Consider the following 19,942-nt stretch of genomic DNA (forward strand, 5'->3'; position numbering starts at 1 on the left):
AGGCTGTATAAATTGGTTCAAACTTTTTGTAGGACAATCTGGTGGTACTGATTGAAATTGACAATGCACATACACTTCCATTTCTAGAAAAATATTTGTAAACAAAGATGCCTGTAAAAGAATATCCATGTAGCACTGCTTTTGTAATAGTCAAAATAAAAGGAGATAAGCCTGTGGCATGAGTAGGGAAATATTTATAACTTGTGGTATGTCTAATATTCTATGAAATACTTTTAAAATAATGATGTAGGTCTGGTGGTGACATAGGAGGTCCATGATATATTGATAACAGAAACAAAGCTCCAGAACAAATGATAACATTTTTGTAAAAACAAAGTTGTACATATACATATGTACATAGAGAAATGTTACTGAATGGGTACAAGTCAAAACATTAACAGTGATTACACCTCGAGAGGAATGCAGAGGGTAAGAAACACTCTCATTCTTCACTTGATACATGTTTTACTGCTAAGCGTTTTTAAAAATAAGGTCGTATCACTGAAAAGAAATGTAAAACTATAGTCAATGTAACTACAGTTAATAATTCTTAACTACTAATATAAAATTAATAATTTTGTATATCTGAAAGTTGCTAAGAGAGTAGATCTTGAAAGTTCTCATGACAAGAAAAAAAATTGGTAACTGTGTGGCAATGGATATTAATTAGATCTATTGTGGCGATCATTTCTCAATATATACAAATATAGAATCATTACGTTTTACATTTAAAACTAATATAATGTTATATGTCAATTATATCTCAATAAAAAGCAAATGTGTATCACTTAAAATAGATGTAAAACAAGAGGCTTCATCTTCAAGAACTCAGGCCAGGGAGATGCCCCATTCATGCCTTAACTGTATCTAAGTTTTTGTGGACTTTCTTCTCAGAGTCAAATTTTGGAGCACACATCAGAGAACACATGTCCAGGCTGATCTCCCAGGTCCTGGCCATCCTCCTGGGATCTGCTGAGCGGCCAAGCCACAGCCACTAATACTAACATTGGAAGCACTGCCCCATGGGCTCCACTCCCCAGAGAAGGCACGAAGTTTGGACAATGATACACTTAGGACTCCGTGCTAGTGAGAACCTTGGAATTCTTGAGGAAGCACATGATAAAACCTCCCAGCACCTTTCTCAGACATGCCTTCCTGTTGCTGACAAGCAGAACCACTCCCAAGGGTCTGGTTGTTCTTTCCCTTTAAATTCTGCCTGATGCATTTCTTTCTGTGCTGGGCAATTTCCTCTGTCTTCCTTGAGTGTACAGCTCTGAGCTGCTGTCAAAACAAGACATGACCACACGTGGTGCCTAAGGAAGGATGGAAGTGCCAAGTTCAGCCCATTCCAGTCCAGTCAGGGGTCCACAGTAAGGTGAGTATCTTCATATAGGGCTGCACACCACATAGCAGTTTCTGACCACCTCAGAAAATTCCTACACACTCTCAGTAATTTCTGGAGGGAGGAACATCCGTCTCAAATTTGATCCTTTGCACAATATTGAACAAATTGTGAAGTTTGTCTTTGACTCTGTAAGTCTTCTTTTTTCTTTTCTTTCCCTTCATAGTGCCTCTTCCATATGCCATCCTCAGATGTGCTGTATCTTCAAGGACTCTCTTCCCTCCTCTTACTAAAATCGAGCCACAAAAAAAGAATGAATAATTTAGATAAAGAGTATTTCCTTTTAGGTAAATTTTCCTGAGCCCAAGACAACATATCTGATGGAATTGCAGACAGCTTCAATCAGTTGGGGAGGTATTACGGGTTACGAGGGTTGGATGATCCAAAAATCAGCCCCTGGACATTTTGATTGATATTTTGAGACTCTAGAGTGTACACTGTTGAAAAAACAACTGAATATTTATAGTATATTCTATTATTTCCAGCATCTTTGAGAACAGGGATTCTCAATGTGGAAGAAATAAGATACAAGTTAACATTAAATTAGAAGTATCAGTATGAATCATGAGGTATCTCATCTTTATACAAAAACACACAAAAAAATTGGTAACTTTAGAGGATGATAAAAAATCAGTTGTTTGTCTTTTCTTAACAACAGACCCCAGCTTTTCTTTCCACTGCTGGGAATTAATGATCAAACAGAGAAACGCAGAGAATAGACCAAGTCATGTTATCCAAGTGCCTCCTCTATTTACAAGGGTCACTTTGGAATGAGGGGCAACTCTATTATCAGGGAAGTCTATGGATCAAACTGCCAGAAATTACAGGGACCTATTGTGTGATAGAGAACCCAAGTACTCAAGATCCTGCAGGAAGTTAAAACAAACAACTTCTCACTGTTTCATAGGATTTGTTAAAAAGTTTTTATGTCCATAGTCTCTTCTGCTTTTTACAAAGCATTTGGATTGAAAGTCAGTATTCTTCTTCTCATTTCCCAGGTGAAGAAACTGAGGTCCCCAAGAGTGATTTTCCTAAGGACTCAGAGAAAATTTTCATGGCAGACTTGGGACCAAAGCCCAAATATTCCAATTCCTGGGTCAAGACCCATTCCCACGAACCATACTGCTTTTTCTCTGTCCACATCCTTATACAAAGCAAGATTCTTCTCTAGTAGCTCCCTATTCTTAGCTTCCCACCCCCTCACTCCACAACACATTTTTTCCCCCTGCCCACATGGAGCTGATATGCTCATATGCTGCACTTGAGTCAGGCAGGATCATCTCTGCCAGTTCCGAGGAAGACTAGGAGGACTCTGAGGTTCCAAGAAACTCACCCTCCAACCACTCATAGGGCCTTCTCTAGCCTTATGGACAGCCTTGTCACGGAAGCTATATGGATATCGGTAACAACCGTAGCCTGCTAATTGTCGAGTAGAGCTCAGTCCCTTCTTAGGCCTTCCCTGAGAAGAACTAAAAAGAGACATCCCATGTTTCCTAACCGTAAACTCAGGGCCACTTGATTTGATTTGGAGAGTCCAATTACAAGGACAGACTAACAAGGAGTGCCAGGGACAGTAAGAAAATGAAACATGGGTGTTAAATGGGTGAGGTGGGATAGAAAGAGCAGCGCTTCTGAGTTAGCAAGATCTGTGATCAACCTGGCTCCAACCCTATGCTCTGTGACCTTGAGGGAGTTAATTCATCCCTCCAGTCCTTAATTTCATGATCTCAAAATGGGAATGATAATATCTACTCTCTACTTCTATAATGAGGATTAAACTAGAAAAAATATGATAGACTCTGATCAGTGGCCAAATGCACAAGATACCACAATGAAAAAGGAAGAAACAAAGAGAAAAGTAGAAACTGAAATAGTTACGGGAAACTTAAGAGGTGGCATAGCACAGTGGTTAAGAGCATAGGCATTGAGGTCAGATGGAACTGAATTGAAATTCCAGTTCTAGAACTCACCAACTCGGTGACATTGAGCATGTCACAAACCCCTCTGATTTTCAATTTCCTCATCTATAAAACGGAAATAATAATACCTATATCACAGAATTGCTACGATCACCAAATAAAAACACATATATAAAGCTCTTAGAACAGTTCCTGGTTTACAGTGAGTGCTCAGTAAATATGGCTAAAACTTTTAGTTTTCATTCGTCATCATACCATATTGAAATCAATTCAGGGTAGTTCAATAGCGTATTATGAATGTCCACATTTTTGTAATTGAAAAATCTAATTTTCACTCTCTTGAGTTGTGCCATGTTACTTCCTTTAATTTGAGATATGAAAGCAGATAGTCCAGGAGTACTGAATAGATCCATTTCTATGGGGAAGAAGCTAAGTAAACTGAACGGGCACTGCGATGTAACCAAACATGTAGAACACTCAAGGTATCCAGACGTCAGTGTGAAGTCCAGCCAGACCTCTTAACATCAGTTATGCTGAGTGAATCACTTGACCTCCAAAACTTTGGTTTCCTCATGTGTGAAACGAGAATAATAAGTGATTGTTGCAGCTAAGAGTATCTTGGGATTGCTATAAGGATTATATGAGATAATGCATGTGAAAATGGCTTAGACAGGGGGCAGTTCTTAATTGTTTGCACTTTTTCTCCCAACAACCTAACAGTGAAGTTTAAGAATTCTTGGGATAGCCATAGTTACAGTTCACTTTGGGACTGCTGACTCTGATTTCCACCCAAAAAGCTATGATTTATGACCAGACCAAACCCTTATGATTATCCTGTGATGAAAGAGCAGATTCATAGAACTTTGCTTAGTTCTGTGAACCACATTTTAAAGACAGTGACAAAATGAAGCAGGTTCACTGAAGAGATCTAGATGGCAGAAACACTGTTCTCCCCGAAAAATCTGAAGACTCTGTAGAAAAAGACTGAAAAATTGATAGGAATAATGGCCAGCATCTACTAAACACTTTCCAAAGCATTTAACCCTCATAACAACTTTATGAGTAATGTGTCATTAATAGTCTCCACTTTACGTGTGAGAAAACCTAGGTTCATGGAGGGTAGGTGACTTCCTGAACGTCATATGGCTTTAAATAAAAGAGCCAGGGTCCTAGCACAGTGTCTAGGCTTCTAATCACTGCACAGTGCTGTCTTTGTTGACTGATGTTTAGATTTATTAAAGGCTTTCATGTTGAAGAATAATAGACTTGTTCTGTGAGATTCCAGAGGACCAAACTCATGTCAATGGACAAAGATGAGGGACAATTGCAACTTAGCTTCTCTGATAGAAAAGAAAAATCTGACAATTAGAGCTTCTGAAAGCATTCAAGAAGGACATTCATTTTCCTTATGATTCTATACAAGAAGGTTGAGCATTGATTGAAAGTTTGGGTCAAATGTACGATCTTCATATTTTTTGCTCACATGCCCCCTAATTAAACCCTATTCACTTTTAAAAGTGACATATAAAATTACTCATCAGAAATTTAAATAGTTGTAAGGATATAATAATATGGTGTGTTTGTAGATGCTGACTTTTAAAATGAAACTTTTCATTATTTCTTAAAATGTATCCAATGGCATCTAAACACCAGGGTAATTTAATATCACATCATCCATTTTATTTCTTTGTAAAACCACTTTATTGAGGTGTAATTGGCATACAAAATGCTGTACATATTTAATGTATACAATTTAATGAGTTTAGAGATAAGTAGACACCATGAAACCATCACACAATCTATTCCATAAACATATCCATCCCAAGTCACATCATCCATTTAAAAAAATGCAAGAACATGGGGCTGGCCCAGTGGCATAGTGGTTATGTTCATGCACTTGGCTTTGGCAGCTCAAGGTTCACGGGTTTGGATCCCAGGTGCAGACCTACACATTGCTCATCAAGCCATGCTGTGGTGGCATCCCACATACAAAATAGAGAAAGATTGGTACGGATGTTAGCTCAGCGACAATCTTCCTCACCAAAAGTATAATAAATAAATTTTTTTAATGCAAGAACATAGTCATCCTTAATACTCATACTTTTTACATCATTTGTTTTTAATTTAAACATGTATTTCCATTCTCCTTCCCCTACATAAATTTTTTCCTACTGTAATATATTTTTATGCATGAAAATCTTTCACAATCACCTATCATATTTATTTGCAACAAAAATGTATATAAAATTGAATTATGGGGGCCAGCCCCACAGCCAACTGGTTAAGTTCATATGCTCCACTTCGGCAGCCTGGAGTTTACTGGTTTGGATCCCAGGCGGGGACCTATGCACTGATTATCAAGCCACGCTGTGGCAGATGCCCAACATATAGGAAATAGAGGAAGATGGGCACAGATGTTAGCTCAGGGCCAATCTTCCTCAGCAAAAAGAGGAGGATTGGTGGCAGATGTTAGCTCAGGGCTAATCTCCCTCAAAGAAAAATTGAATATATGTTTAAGTGTTAAAAGTCATATTAATTATTATTGGTAAACAACCTATCAAAATCATATAATTATTAGTTACATGAATTTGCCAGTGTTCACCTCTTTTGACCTATAAACATGACAATTTCATATGTTTCAACCCAATATATCACAAATTTTGAAAATACTTATTAAACCTAAATAATAAAGTTTTATTTAAAGGCCTGTAATGAGCAATTTTTTCAATTAGTTCATGTATCCATAAATGAGTATCACTTATTGCTAGAATGAGTCAGAAATCAGAATCTATGCTATAGCTATTTTTGATTGTTATAATGTAGCACCTGTTCACTTACATAAGTAAATTGGAATTGAAAAAAATTCACTACAGTAAATTATTTCACCTTTGAGTGCTGTCCAAGTAATATGACAAAAATTAGTGTTGCATATTATCAAAAATTATTTTTAATGATGTGCTGACAACTACATTAGGTCTCCTTCTTCAATTCTATTTGAGAGCAAAGAATTGGAAATCCCCTGATCTGAAAGTGGAGTTGTCTGGTCAATAAAGTCACTCATTTTCTTAACATTTCCAAGCGTCCCTCCATTTGACTACTATGAGGTTTGCATAGCCTGAGTCAATGCATCTAGTAAGATTTGGGATGGGTGAAAGTATGTCTTTCATTTGTTAAGTGGGAGACAGGATAATATATAAGGTGACATCTTGAAGATAAATGATTTTAGAAAAGAGAAATATAGAAGTTGAGAATATAGAAACTGATTTTCCTAATACTGTATCTGTGTATTCTTTGAGAAGTCTTTGAGTACCATCAGGGGAATGCATTGCCCAAAATAGAAATTGTTGGATCAAATGACCTCTGAAATCCCTTTTAGCAGGAATATTCCTTGGTTATGTAGCCCATCAACAAGTGTTATTACGATGAGTCAGTTGTCTTGGTTTTAATTTGGAGAGTATGTTATATTGTGTCACTAGCAGTTTTGAAAGCCAGATAAATATGGATGTTAAGTTCAGATTTTGCTCTTTATGAGCTTAAACTTTTCATGCCTCAATTTTCTAATTTGTAAAACTGGAATAGTAATAATATAATAGTAATAATAATAGTAACAACAATTACCTCATTGGGTTATTGTAAGAATTAAATGTGATAATGCAGCAAAGTCTCTGGTTCATCGTAAATGCTCTGTAAATGTTGGCTATGGTGATAGTGATCATGAAAATCCATACCTCGTTATTTTGGAAAATAATTAAGTACTTGATTGCTTTACCAATACCATGTGTAGTTTACACTGGAGCACAAAAGTGACAGTAACTAAATGGCCTGCTCAGATGTTCAAGCCTATAAAAATAATTTTTTGTTTTTATGGAAACAGATGGATAATACCAACTGGACCAGTGTATCCCATTTTGTTCTCTTGGGCATTTCTACCCATCCAGAAGAGCAGATCCCACTCTTCTTTCTTTTCCTATTCATGTATGCAATCAACATTTCTGGAAACTTTGCCATCATCATACTGATTACCTCTACTCCACGCTTCCACACCCCCATGTACATCTTCCTCAGTAACTTGGCTTTGGCAGATATCTGCTTCACCTCCACCACAGTCCCCAAGATGTTGCAAAACATTTTCTCTCCTACAAAAGCCATTTCTTACATGGGGTGCTTAGCCCAGACTTACTTCTTCATTTGTTTTGCAGCCATGGAAAACTTCCTCCTGGCTGTAATGGCCTACGACAGATACATCGCCATCTGCCACCCTTTCCACTACCCTATGATCCTGACCAGAATGCTGTGTTCACAGATGGTGGCTGTGTGCCATATCCTTTCCCATCTTCATGCCCTGCTGCATACCTTCCTCATGGGCCAATTGATCTTCTGTGCAGATAACAGGATCCCCCACTTTTTCTGTGATCTCTACCCTCTGATGAAGATCTCCTGCTCCAGCACTCACCTCAACACACTGATGATTCACACAGAAGGTGTCATTGTCATCAATGGAGCCCTGGCCTTCATCATTGCCTCCTATGCCTGCATCATCTCAGCAGTCCTCCGGAGTCCCTCAGCCAAGGGCAAGTGGAAAGCCTTTTCTACTTGTGCCTCCCACCTCATTGTGGTGGCCATATTCTATGGCACCCTCACATGTGTATACTTCCAACCCCTTTCCAACTATTCAGTGACCAGTGGTCGCATGCTGACAGTCATGTACACAGTGGTGACCCCCATGCTGAACCCCTTCATTTATAGCCTGAGAAATGGTGATGTCAAAGGAACCTTCAGGAAATGGATGTGCAGAATATGGACTTCTTCCTTTAGATAAAAACCCAAAAACATAGTTCCAAGTTGTAACTATGATTCTGGGGAAACACTTATGTCCTTCACAGATCTGCTTCCTTTAGAATGTCTCATAAATATCTAAATTAGGTACATATAATGAATTTTCTCATTAGATACTGTCCTGAGATATCCCTTAAACCCAAAGCACACAAAACTATATATTTAGTATTATATATAATATATATATATATATGTTTTTTATATATATTTAATTATAATTTAGAGTGTTCTTGGGGCCTACCATTAAACACTAGGGTTGTAACTCTCAGAGTTCTTAGATGCAGGTCATAGAAATCAACTCTTTTTGTTCGGTTGATTCACTGATATAGTAAGTTTATTGAAAGTAGATGTGGAACTCACGAATTTCTAAAAAGGCTGAGTAGCCAGACTCAATAAAATGGACAAGAATAAGAAAGGTCATATAGCGAAAACCAGATCCTAGAACTGGTCTGATGAGGTCACTACTTTAGCCACCAAACTCTGTTCACTGACACTTGTACCCCGACCAACACTGTAAACAATAGTCACTGGGCATAGCCCTTGGAGGCCTGAAAACCAGATGTGATCGTCTCCAGAAAGAACTGCCCACTTCTTATTCTTTGCAGCAACACCTCTAGATTCAAACTAAGGTGGTACATGTGATTGGCCAAGTCTTGGGTCACTCACCCATGCTCTGGTTCCTGGGAAAACAAGGAGAGCAATACTGCTGCTTTTGTGCTCTGTAAGTCGGAGGGAGATTCTGCCCTCCACCAAGACAAATAAAATGGGGAAACTGCTCCAATATGGGAAAATGGACATAAAGACAAATTTCCACTATGGGGTCAGGAGTTATAGATGTTCTGGAATTAAGCTCTGTCACAGGTCTCCAGCTCACATTTTCTTAACCTTCATTAGCTGCACCATTTAGGGGTAACTTAAACTCCTTTCGTCTCAGCATGCTTCTGATCTTTTCCAGAAGTGAGATGCAGAACTTGTCCGTTACTGGATATTTGTCTGCTGACCAATAAATGTTGGACATGAGGAAAAGGTCTAAGATCCAAGATGCCTATTAAAATGTCAATTCTTCAGTTTCGTAGGTGTAGGATCAAAAGGAAAAGGTTAAGAGAGGCTTTCCGGGTCAAGGAGCAGAAGTTGCAAGGGCAGGCTGATTTAGTCCATCCGTCTGGATAAAGTTTCTGTTATAGGATATGAGTGGTTATGACACGGAGCTGAAAAGGGGCTAAAATTATGGTAATTTTGTGCATTGAGCTAGAAGTTTTTCTTGTAATCTAGATATAAGTCTTGGTCAAAATTTACACCATTGACATTGGCTGCAGAAGCTACAATTCCTAAGTCTTTGGCTACACTAGGATAATAAATTCTTCCAAGGTAAAGGTAGCCTCAGCACTTATAAAGTGACAATCACAAGGAAATAAAACCAGCTTTCGGTTAGTTAACTCTGGTTCTTCACATTTGCCAGAAAGTATCTTCCATACCCAACAATTTTCTTCTAGATTCCACTGCTTCCGCTTACGTCATCTTTCCTGCCTCCTTCATCCACCTCCCTCCTTTCTCTGTCTTCAGTGGCAGTTCCATTTCTGACCCTCTTTATTCTTTACCACTGGTTAGCCACATCTCTTAAGACTGTGGCCTCTTCTAAGAATACTCCCTGCTCCCATTCAAAGAGCGTTCTTAAGGTGAAGAAAGTGAAGGTCAGGAGAGTAAATGAATACAATATTTTTAAAGAGAAATTGGGCAATTCTATCAAAAAATTTTGTATTAGATGATACCCTTCTTCTTCCAGGAGTCTACCTCACAGTTGAATATATATCATTAATGAATATATATTATATATATGAATATACACACATATTTTATGTTCAATACACCATTGTTTATGATAGCAAAACATTAGAAATAATCTTCATGCATACTAGTGGAATTTTTCCTCATTGTGTTTGGTAGTTAGCTAGACAGCATCGTCTGTTCACAATTTGTCCTTCCTTTCCTGTCCTTGTCATGGCTTCCCTGGGGGCAGAATATATGCCTCCATCCCATTGACTTTGGGCTTTCTTTAGCCAGCAGTTTATGAACAGGCATACTAAATATTCCCCACAATGAAAAGCTTTGAATGGATTTAGATCATTCGGTTTGCCTTCTTGAGCTCTGTCCTTCACCATTAGGAGAAAAGCTCATCCCACGTAACTAGAGCCCCTTAGCTTGAGTCTCAGAGGAGAAATACATAGAACAGTCCTGAACTTGACCTAGAGTCTGAAGCACAGTTGCCTCTTTCAGCCTGTAGACTTTTGACTGATAAATAATGTCTATTGTTATGCCACTGAGATTTTGGATTATTTTTTATTGGGAACTTGGAAGGAAATCCCAACCAATACAATATTCGTATACTATGAATCTCTGTGCAGTCAATAAAAAGAATGAGATAGATTAATTCCTGACCTTATTCGTTTCATCAATAGCCTTTACACACATTTAGACATCCAAAACTTTATCTAGCAGCTCTTTGTCCTTGTCTCTTCTACCATTATTTCTTCATCTTTATTCTATTGGTAATAAGAGTATTAATAATAATAATAATAGAATACATATATATTTACTTACCATAGCTGGTCGCAGTTATGAGTGCCTTACAATATTGCTCTCATCAAATCCTTCCAACAACCCTAAATTGTACCTTCTGTTTCCCTCATCTTTACAAATTGATAACTGAGACAGAGAGTAGTTGAATAATTGTCAAAGATCACTGTAGCCTAAGCTCTGACAGTCAGCTTTTATTTTTGTAATGCAATTTCCTGACTTAAGCTTTTACTGCAGAGGCATCCACTTCAAAGACTATCCCAAATAAACACATTGTCAGCCACGGGACTAGATAAAGTGCCAGGCCACCCAGCAGCCCCAGGTTCATTTGTTTTAGAGATCTTGGTTGATTTCAATAACTGACCATTTAGGCTGCTTATACTTTCTCTTCCCAGGCTTTAAATTCCTGCTCTTATGTTTTAAATCTACCACGAAGCCCTGGCTGTCAAAGCAGAGTACACAAACTTAACCACTCAACCACAGGGCCAGCCCCTACAATTTTTATTTAAAAAATTAAATTTAATTTTAAAAAATAAGGAAGAGAATTTTTTCTGGTATTTCTCCCTGGCTCCTTGATACCTTCAGCATCTGATTATCTAACTCTCTCCATCACAATTTAATTATCACTTTTGGAAATTCCAATATTCATATAAATGGTTTATTCACATAACAATTTGTATTCTCAGTCCCTGACCTGTTTAGCTTCAACAATCTTTTCCTTCAACCCATCTCAGCCACCCACTCATAAGGTCACATCTTAGACTTTTCCATTACAAACAATTGCACCACTGGTGAAATCTCAGTTTTAAACATCTGCCTTCCTATTGGCACCTATTCTTTCACTTTATTTAATTTAGTTCTCCAACACCAACAATTCTCTGACACCACTGAGATCCAAAATCCTTTGAAATTCTTTTTATCTATCACCTAATTTATGCCCTTCCTTCTCACCTTAACAGCAATACAGTTTATGGCCCAGAATTGTAACCATCTTCTTGTAAACACCCTTAATTCTTTTGCCCCCTTTTGTTCTACTGGCAAAACCCCAGCCCTAGGTAAATCCAACATTTTGCTTATTTGTGACTGTATTTCATTACCTGAATATTGGAGAATGTCACCCCATCATGTTGATTTGACTACTTTAAGCTTGAGAACAAAATACCCAAATGGGCACTTGATATTGGCAAAGTTGTGGCTTACTATCATATTTCCTAGTACTTCACTTTCCCAAACTCTGGCATATTTTACATGTTTTATTTTAACATTCTCTAAAGCAATCCTGCTCACACCGCTGTCAGCTGAAGTGTCTTCAAGTATAGGTCATCTTCCCTCCATCAAATCTACCAGCCCACCTACATTTGAATCCACATACTCTGACTTCCTTTTTGTTACAGGAGAAGAAGTGGCTCATTTTCTAAATAAAATCATCTCCTTTCAAGGGCTTTATTCTTAATTAATTACGTTCTTTCTTGAATCATTAATTTTCATTATATACTGGATGTTTCTATCAGCAAATGAACATGCTTAATGTCATCAGTCTTTACAAAAATTAGAAGAAATTCTCTCTTGACTCATGTTCTCCTCAAATTACACACAAATTTTTGTCTACCTCCTCAAAAATCTATACTTTAGATGTGTCTATCATGATGGCCTCCACTTCCTCTCTTGCATTTTTGTTATAAAATGGCCATAATTGAAATTTTCCCCTAACATTTCACTTAACTGCTCTTATCAAAGTTTCCAATAATGTATATCTTACCAAATCTAGTAATCAATTATCTGTTCTCAATAATGACCCCTCAACTACATTTGAGAGAGTGACTACTCCTATATTCTGGAAATACTCTCTTCCAGGATTCTGACATAGCAAATTTACCTGCTTTCTTCCTGCTAATGGCCACTTTCTGGTTTCCTTTGCTACTTCTTATCCCAGACTCTAAATGTTGGAGTGTTCACCCACCTTGCAGAGGATCTATTTGATTCTCTAACAGCCCTAGTCATTTTGGGGAAGTGAATACTTCCCCCAGTGGATACAAGCTAATGGCATTGTCAAATGCCCTCCCACCCAAAATTTGAGGTAGGAAATAAAGGGACTTAAAATGATTGGATGTGACACATTTCTACCAATTTCACTCTAAGCAGACAGCCCTGGATTTTAGACTGTTTTTTCTCCCTCCACTTGACTCCTCACTCCTGCCTATCCACATACATCTCTGCTTTAATTACTGCTCTAACGAATAGACCTAGATATTGAACAGATGCTAATTTCACCAAAAAAGTGACACAACCAGACATTATGTCTCCCACTGATGGAAGAACACGACACCACCTATGAAGTAGTCTCCCCTTTCAGAAAGTCAAAAATGAATCTGATCAATCAGCTTCTACATTCAATTTCCAACTTAAGGAAAATACAGAGCACAAGGAAACACATTAAACTATAATACAGTGATAAAATCAGACAAATCCAGACTGTAGAGAATTCCACAGGAAAATTACATAACATCTTCCACAAATAAATTGCAACAGACAGAGGAGAGTGGGGAGAGAGAGAGAGAAGAGGAGGAAAAGAGAAAGAGATAGAGAAGAAAGAGACTGAAAGACTAAATAACCAACATAATTTGTGAATCTTATTTGAGTCCCAATTTTTAAAAACTATAAAAAACATTTTATTATATTTATGAAACAATTGAAAATTTCAAGAATGACCGAGCATTTGATGATATTAAAATAATTTTTTAATTTCAGGTATGATAATGGAATTGAGATTATGCTTTTAAAAGTCCTCATTCTTTGAAGATTGGTGTTGAAATATGTTTTGTTGAAATGATATGACATCTAGAATTTGTTTCAAAGCAATAAGGAGAGGAGTGGACAGAAGTAGAGATGATACAATATTTGCAATGAATTGACAATGAAGCTGGGTAATGAAAAAAACTCTGCTATGGTTATTTGTATCAGAAATATTCCTTCATTAAAAATATCAGAATAAGCCTATTTTTTTAAAAAGCATGACATGTACAGAGGTAATGTATTAGTCATAGTTCTCCAGGAAAAAACAGAACCAATAGTATAGATAAAAGATAGATAGGTAGGTAGATAGATATATATGTAGATAGATATTGAGGAATTGGCTCACATGATTTTGGAGGCTGAGGCATCTCAAGATCTGCTATCTACAAGACTGGAGACCCACGAAAGCCAGTGGTGGAATTCAGTCCATGTGTGAAAGCCTGAGAACCAGAGTAGTCAATGGTGTAAATCCCAGTCCAGGGGCAGAAGATGAGATGAGATGGCCAAGCTCAAGCAATGAGGCAGTAAAACAGGGGCAACTTCCTCCTTCCTCCACCTTTTGTTCCATTCAGGCCTTCAACATACTGGATGAGGCCCACCCACACTGGGGACAATCTGTTGAGTCTACCTATTCAAATGCTAATGTCATCCAAAAACAATCTCACAGACCCACCCAGAAATGATATTTAATCTGGGCACACTTTAGCCTGTCAAATTGACATATAAAATTAACCATCATAGGCAACAAAACTATTTCTTAAATCTGTAGCATTCAAAAATAAAAGCCTACCAATTATCCACTAAGAGAAAAACAATTACTCAGCAAAGAACTCTAGTTCAATCATGTAATGAATCAAACTAAATAACTCAGTGGGGAGATGGGTCAGGTTGCAATGAAGGACAAGCAGGTTAGACTGGGAGGCCTTGAATCCCAACAGAGCCATTTGGAGCAAAAAAGACCTTGAGAGATTTCAGCAAAAAATAGCAAAGTAGGAAACTCCAGGGGTAGTCTCTCCCTAGAAACACCAAAAAACTTGGCAACCACCATCAGAATCAACCTTATTGGAACTCTGGAAGATAGGTAAAGGTTTACACCAATAACAAGAACACATAGCCAGGAGAAAAGTCACTGAAACAAGATAGAAGATCATTGTAGGATTTTAAATTACTCATCTCAACCCCCTAGTTGGTCTTAGTCACAACAGCCTGCATTCCCACAGCAAGTACCAGGTTCTTGGGGGGAGCAGTGTGAACCTTGTTCTCAAGGAAGTGTGTTTGTTTTAACCTGACTGTGATTTCCCAAAGGACTGCCACAGGAACTTCCCTTTGCTGTATCTGACCTGGATCTCCATCAGGGCAAGACCAATAAAAGGTCCTCAAAAAAAGAAAGAAAGCCAATGAATAGGCTCCCCTAACTAGGGCAAAAATAACTGTTGGGGCAAGCAACATACACATTGAATGGTTCAGAAAGTAAGACTGGTGGGGGGTAGAAAAGGGGAGGAATAGGAACTTTTAAAGCTACCACATAGTCAAGAAACTTAGAAAACCATATGCATGCCTAGAGACAGACACATGCTCAGAAAAGATCTGAGAAAACATAAGCTTTCGCCTCTTGGTCTTTAGGCTCAGAGCATGCAGGAAGTACCAGCTAAGGCAGAGTTGTAAATAGCCTGGCTAAGTGTTGAAGTAGTCTTCTAACAAAGGGCCAATCTTCAGAGACCTAGGGAATAATTTTTTCTTTTCTTTTCCCTCTTTTTTTCTCATCACATTATTCAAAATGTCCAGTTTACAACAAAAAGTAACAAAGCACAGAGAGAAAAAAAGAAAATACACTATTACAGAGGTAAGAAAAAGAAATTGACAAAACTATTCCAGAGGAAAAACAGACATTGAACTTCCTAGGCAAAAACTTTATGTCAATTGTCTTAAATATGCTTAAGGAGCTAAAGGAAATGATGGACAAAGAGTAAAGGAAACCAAGAAATTATTTCTCACCAAATAAAAAATAGCAATAAAGAGATGAAATTATAAAAAGCAAACAAATAGAAATCCTAAAAACTGCACACCAAAAAGCTGTTAGAGCTAAAAAATGAATATAGTTAATAAGCTTCAGAAAAGTTGCAGGACACAAGATCAATATGAAAAATGTGCTGTATTTATATATTTTAGCAATGAATAATCTGAATGGGAATTAAGAAATAATTTCATTTTCAATAGCATCAAAAAGAATAAAATACTTGGGAATAAATTTAACTGGAGAGTTGAAATACTGTACACTAAAAATTACAGAACACAGCTGAAAGAAATGAAAGATGACCAAAATAAATGGAAATATAGCCTAAGTAATGGATTGGAAGACTTAGTATTGTTAAAATGGCAAGACACCACAAATTGACCTACAGATTCAACACAATCTCTATCAAAATCTCAATGGACTATTTTGTAGAAATGGAAAAGGTGATTCTAATATTCATATGTAATTGCTAGGAACCATGAATACCCAAAACAATCTCGAAAAAAAAGAACAAAGTTGGAGGACTCATGTGTCCCTGTTTGAAAACTTATTACAAAGCTACACAATCAAAAGAATGTGGTACTGGCAAAAAGATAAACATATAGATCAATGGGATATAATCAAGACTCCAGAAATAAACCCATTTACCTTTGTCAATTGGTTTTTGACAAAGGAATGAAGAGCGCTGAGTGGGGAAATGATGGTCTCTTCAACAAATGGTATTGGGAAAACTGGATGATAACATACAGAAAAATGAAACTGAACTCCTATCTTACACCATACACAAAAATTAACCAAATTGGATTAAAGACTTAAACATAAGACCAGATACCACAAAACTCTAAGAAAACATAGGGAAGAAGCTCCTTGACATTGGTCTGGACAATGATTTTCTGGTTATGACGCCAAAGGCTCAAACAATAAAATCAAAAATCAAGTGGGACTACATCAAACCAAACAGCTCTGCACAGCAAAAGAAATAATGAAATGGAAACCTATGGAATGGGAGAAAATATTTGCAAGCCATATATCTGATAAGGGACCAATATCCAAAATATACAAAGAACTGACACAACACAACAACAATAAGAAATCTAATTTAAAAATGGGCAGAGGTACTGAATAGACATTTTTCCAAAGAAGACATCCAAATAGCCAACAAGTACACAAAAAGGTGCTCAACATCACTAATCATCAGGAAATACAAATCAAAATCACAATATCACCACACACCTTTTAGAGCAGCTCTCATCTAAAAGGCAAATGTTGGCAAGGATATGGAGATAAGGGAACCCTTGGGTAGTGATGGTAGAAATGTAAATTGACTCAGACACTATGGAAAACATTATAGAGATTCCTCAAAAAATTAAAAATACAACTACTCTATGATCCAGCAATCCCATTTCTGTATATAACCAAAGAAAACGAAAGCAGGATATCAAAAAGATGTGTGCACTCCCATGTTTATTGCAGCATTATTCACAATAGCCAAGATGTGGAAACAATCTAAGTGTTTGTCAATGTATGAACTAATGAAGATGATGTGGTATACAATGAAGTATCATTTAGCCATGAGAAAGAAGGAACTCCTGACATTTGCGACAACATGGATGAAACTGGAAGGCATTACGCTAAGTGAAATAAGTCAGACAGGGAAAGACAAATACTATATGATATTGCTTGTACATGGAATCTAAAAAAGCTTAACTCATAAAAGCAGAGAGTAGGATGGTGGTTACCAGGGGCTAGGGAGTGGGGGAATTGGGGAGATGTGGTTTAAGGGTACAAATCTGCAACTAGTAGATAAGTAAGTCCTGGAAATCTAATGCACAGCATAGTAAATTATACGTAAACTGCAAAGTTGCTAAGAGGCTAGATCTTAATTATTCCTACCACAAATAACAAATGATAACTATAAGATTCAGTAATAGACGTGTTAGGTAATGCTTCAGTGGTAATCATATTGCAATGTATAATGTATCAAATCAACACATTGTACACCTTAAACTTAATACAATGTTATATGTCAATTACATCAGTAAAAATTTTTTAAATTATCATTGTAAATCTCTTAAGAGCTAACAAAATATAAGCCAATGTTCAGCTCCCAAAAAGCTAAGCCAATTTGTTTTCTCCATTGTTGAAATAGTTCCCCTTCCTTGTTTCATGCAGCAAAATATTTAGCTTACACTTTCTCTGTATACTTCATTTGAAAAATGTAAGTTAAAATTCATTTAAGACATATAAAATCTGACTCACATGCATCAGAATAAGATGTTCACACTATGAGAGACCCTTGGAAACTGGGGCTAACATATGGAACAGCAGAATCATGGCCCCCTTTCACTCTCACTTCTGGGCCTATATTTGCTCACTGAATGGAACAGGTATGAAATTGTCATCCCTATTTACCTAAACTTCTCTCTTCTACTAACTTTCTGATATACACCAATACACTTCCCACAGGCAAGCACACCAAGTGAAATGTGACTGTAATTAACTTCACTGTCTCTACTTAAGTTCAGAATTTCACAAAAATATTCTCATATTTTTTCAAAACTCTGGAATTGAAGGTACCCAGGCCTAGGGACTCATTTATATCCACTTTGATAACTGAAGATAAATGCCCTGAGGAGGGGTTCCAGAGGAATGGAGATAAGGAAGCCCTGAGCACATGTGACACGAATGTAGAATGTTCATAGCTCTGTCAGAGCACCACATCAGCAAGAGTCAAATCTGCAGTTCCATAAATTGGCCAGGCCATCCCTCCCTTTCATCTCTCCAAAACCAGCCATGCTTAAATCTGCCCACTTCTTTCCTCACAACCAATATGCTCTTAAGCAGGTGAATCAGGAGTCCACTCTCCCCCGTCCAAGCAGCCCATGGAATGCACTCTTCACATCCTTGTTGCGGAGGCTATATACAAAAGGGTTGGCCAACGGTGTAATGGTGGTGTACATCACAGCAGCCACCATATCCTGATCCTGAGAGTTCTGGGAAGGAGGCTGGAAGTAGACCCAAATGATGGTGCCATAGAAGAAGCCAACCATGGTGAGGTGGGATCCACAGGTGGAGACAGCACGACGGCGACCAGCAGCTGAAGGCAAACGTAGGATGGTGGCCCCAATGTGGATATAGGAGAGTACAATGAGGGAACAAGGGCCTAGCATGAGGAAACCACCCTCCAAGAATATGGCCAGCTCATTGGAATGTATGTCAGAGCAAGAGGCTCGCAGAAGTGGTCGGTGGTCACAAAAGAAGTGAGGAAGGTTAACATTGCCCTCAGCATCCCCAGCCCAATAAAGAGGCAAGAGGAGTCCCACATGCAGCATGGTGTGCACTATGGACACCACCCAGCACAAGGCCAGTAAGCATGCACAGAGTTGGCGATTCATCACTGAATGGTAGTGCAGAGGGTCACAGATGGCCACGTAGCGATCCAGAGCCATGACAGCAATAACAAGTGTATCTGTAACTCCAAATACATAGAAGAAAAAGAACTGGGCAAAGCAGCGGGCAGCAGGGATGGCTGGATAATTAGAGACCAGATGGGCCAGCAACTGGGGCAGGATGACTGTGGACAGCCCCATGTCTATCACGGAAAGACCACGGAGCAGATAGTACATAGGTGAATGGAGCCTGGAGTCCCGGGAGATAAGCAGCACTAGAGTCACGTTCCCCATTATGGTGGTCAAGTAAATAGCCAGGAACAGGAGAAAGGGGAGAGCTGGGGGGACTCTAGCTCTTGAGAATCCAAGGAGCAAGAATACGGGAGAATGTGAAGCATTAGGAGCACAGCCCATGATGGGTGACAACGAGCCTGCCTGGAAAAGTTTGATCATGAAGCAAGTCACAGGTCATAGCTTAGGGAGCGTAACAATTCTATTTAATTTATTTATGTTATTCAAGCTCTTAAAGACTTAAAGTCAACTCTGATCACTATGGCCCTTCCTCTAGGTATATGACTTCACTCCCTTAGTTTATTATAATATCTTCTCCCTTATTTCTTCTGTTTCACCCACTCTAGTGGTTCCTTTTAGGTAATCTGTAAACTCTGATAAAGTCCTTCCTACAGTTATAAACACTCCATTAAAATTGTCTTTTCCTCCAACTACTGCTTATCTCCTTCCTGGCAAATGTCCTGAAAAAATTCCTATACTCACTGTCTCTAGCTCTTCATCTTCCATTCATGCCTCATCCCATTGCAGTCCTCATGATTTCTTCCATCTCAACCTGTAAGGAACATAATATACCATTTAACATGTCACATTTAAAGAAATGGATCTCTATAAATAGTTGATTTTTATAGTGAAATTGCTTCAGGTTGTCATGAAATAACTTGTTTTTCCCTTTTATTATATTTGGTTGGTTAATGGCATCATCCTCATCACCCTCTGCTTACCC

At 38.0% G+C, this 19,942-nt stretch overlaps 2 protein-coding genes across 2 annotated transcripts; one reads left to right on the plus strand and one right to left on the minus strand.

Annotated features, from left to right (window-relative positions):
• Positions 1–7,195: 7,195 nt before the first annotated feature.
• Positions 7,196–8,140, plus strand: LOC103555912 (olfactory receptor 1Q1-like). The gene has a single exon (XM_008527720.1). It carries the CDS (start codon positions 7,196–7,198, stop codon positions 8,138–8,140), a length of 945 nt encoding a protein of 314 aa, XP_008525942.1.
• Positions 8,141–18,387: 10,247 nt separating this feature from the next.
• On the minus strand, positions 18,388–19,341 carry OR1B1 (olfactory receptor family 1 subfamily B member 1). Its single transcript, XM_008527695.1, has one exon. It carries the CDS (start codon positions 19,339–19,341, stop codon positions 18,388–18,390), a length of 954 nt encoding a protein of 317 aa, XP_008525917.1.
• Between the last annotated feature and the right edge of the window lie 601 nt (positions 19,342–19,942).

Source organism: Equus przewalskii, chromosome 26, assembly GCF_037783145.1.
Source record: "Equus przewalskii isolate Varuska chromosome 26, EquPr2, whole genome shotgun sequence".
Lineage (NCBI taxonomy): Eukaryota > Metazoa > Chordata > Mammalia > Perissodactyla > Equidae > Equus > Equus przewalskii.

Bases quoted from the DNA above. Each gene is read 5' to 3' on its own strand.
- LOC103555912 (XM_008527720.1), top strand. From the start codon at position 7,196: ATGGATAATACCAACTGGACCAGTGTATCCCATTTTGTTCTCTTGGGC.
- OR1B1 (XM_008527695.1), bottom strand. From the start codon at position 19,341: ATGGGCTGTGCTCCTAATGCTTCACATTCTCCCGTATTCTTGCTCCTT.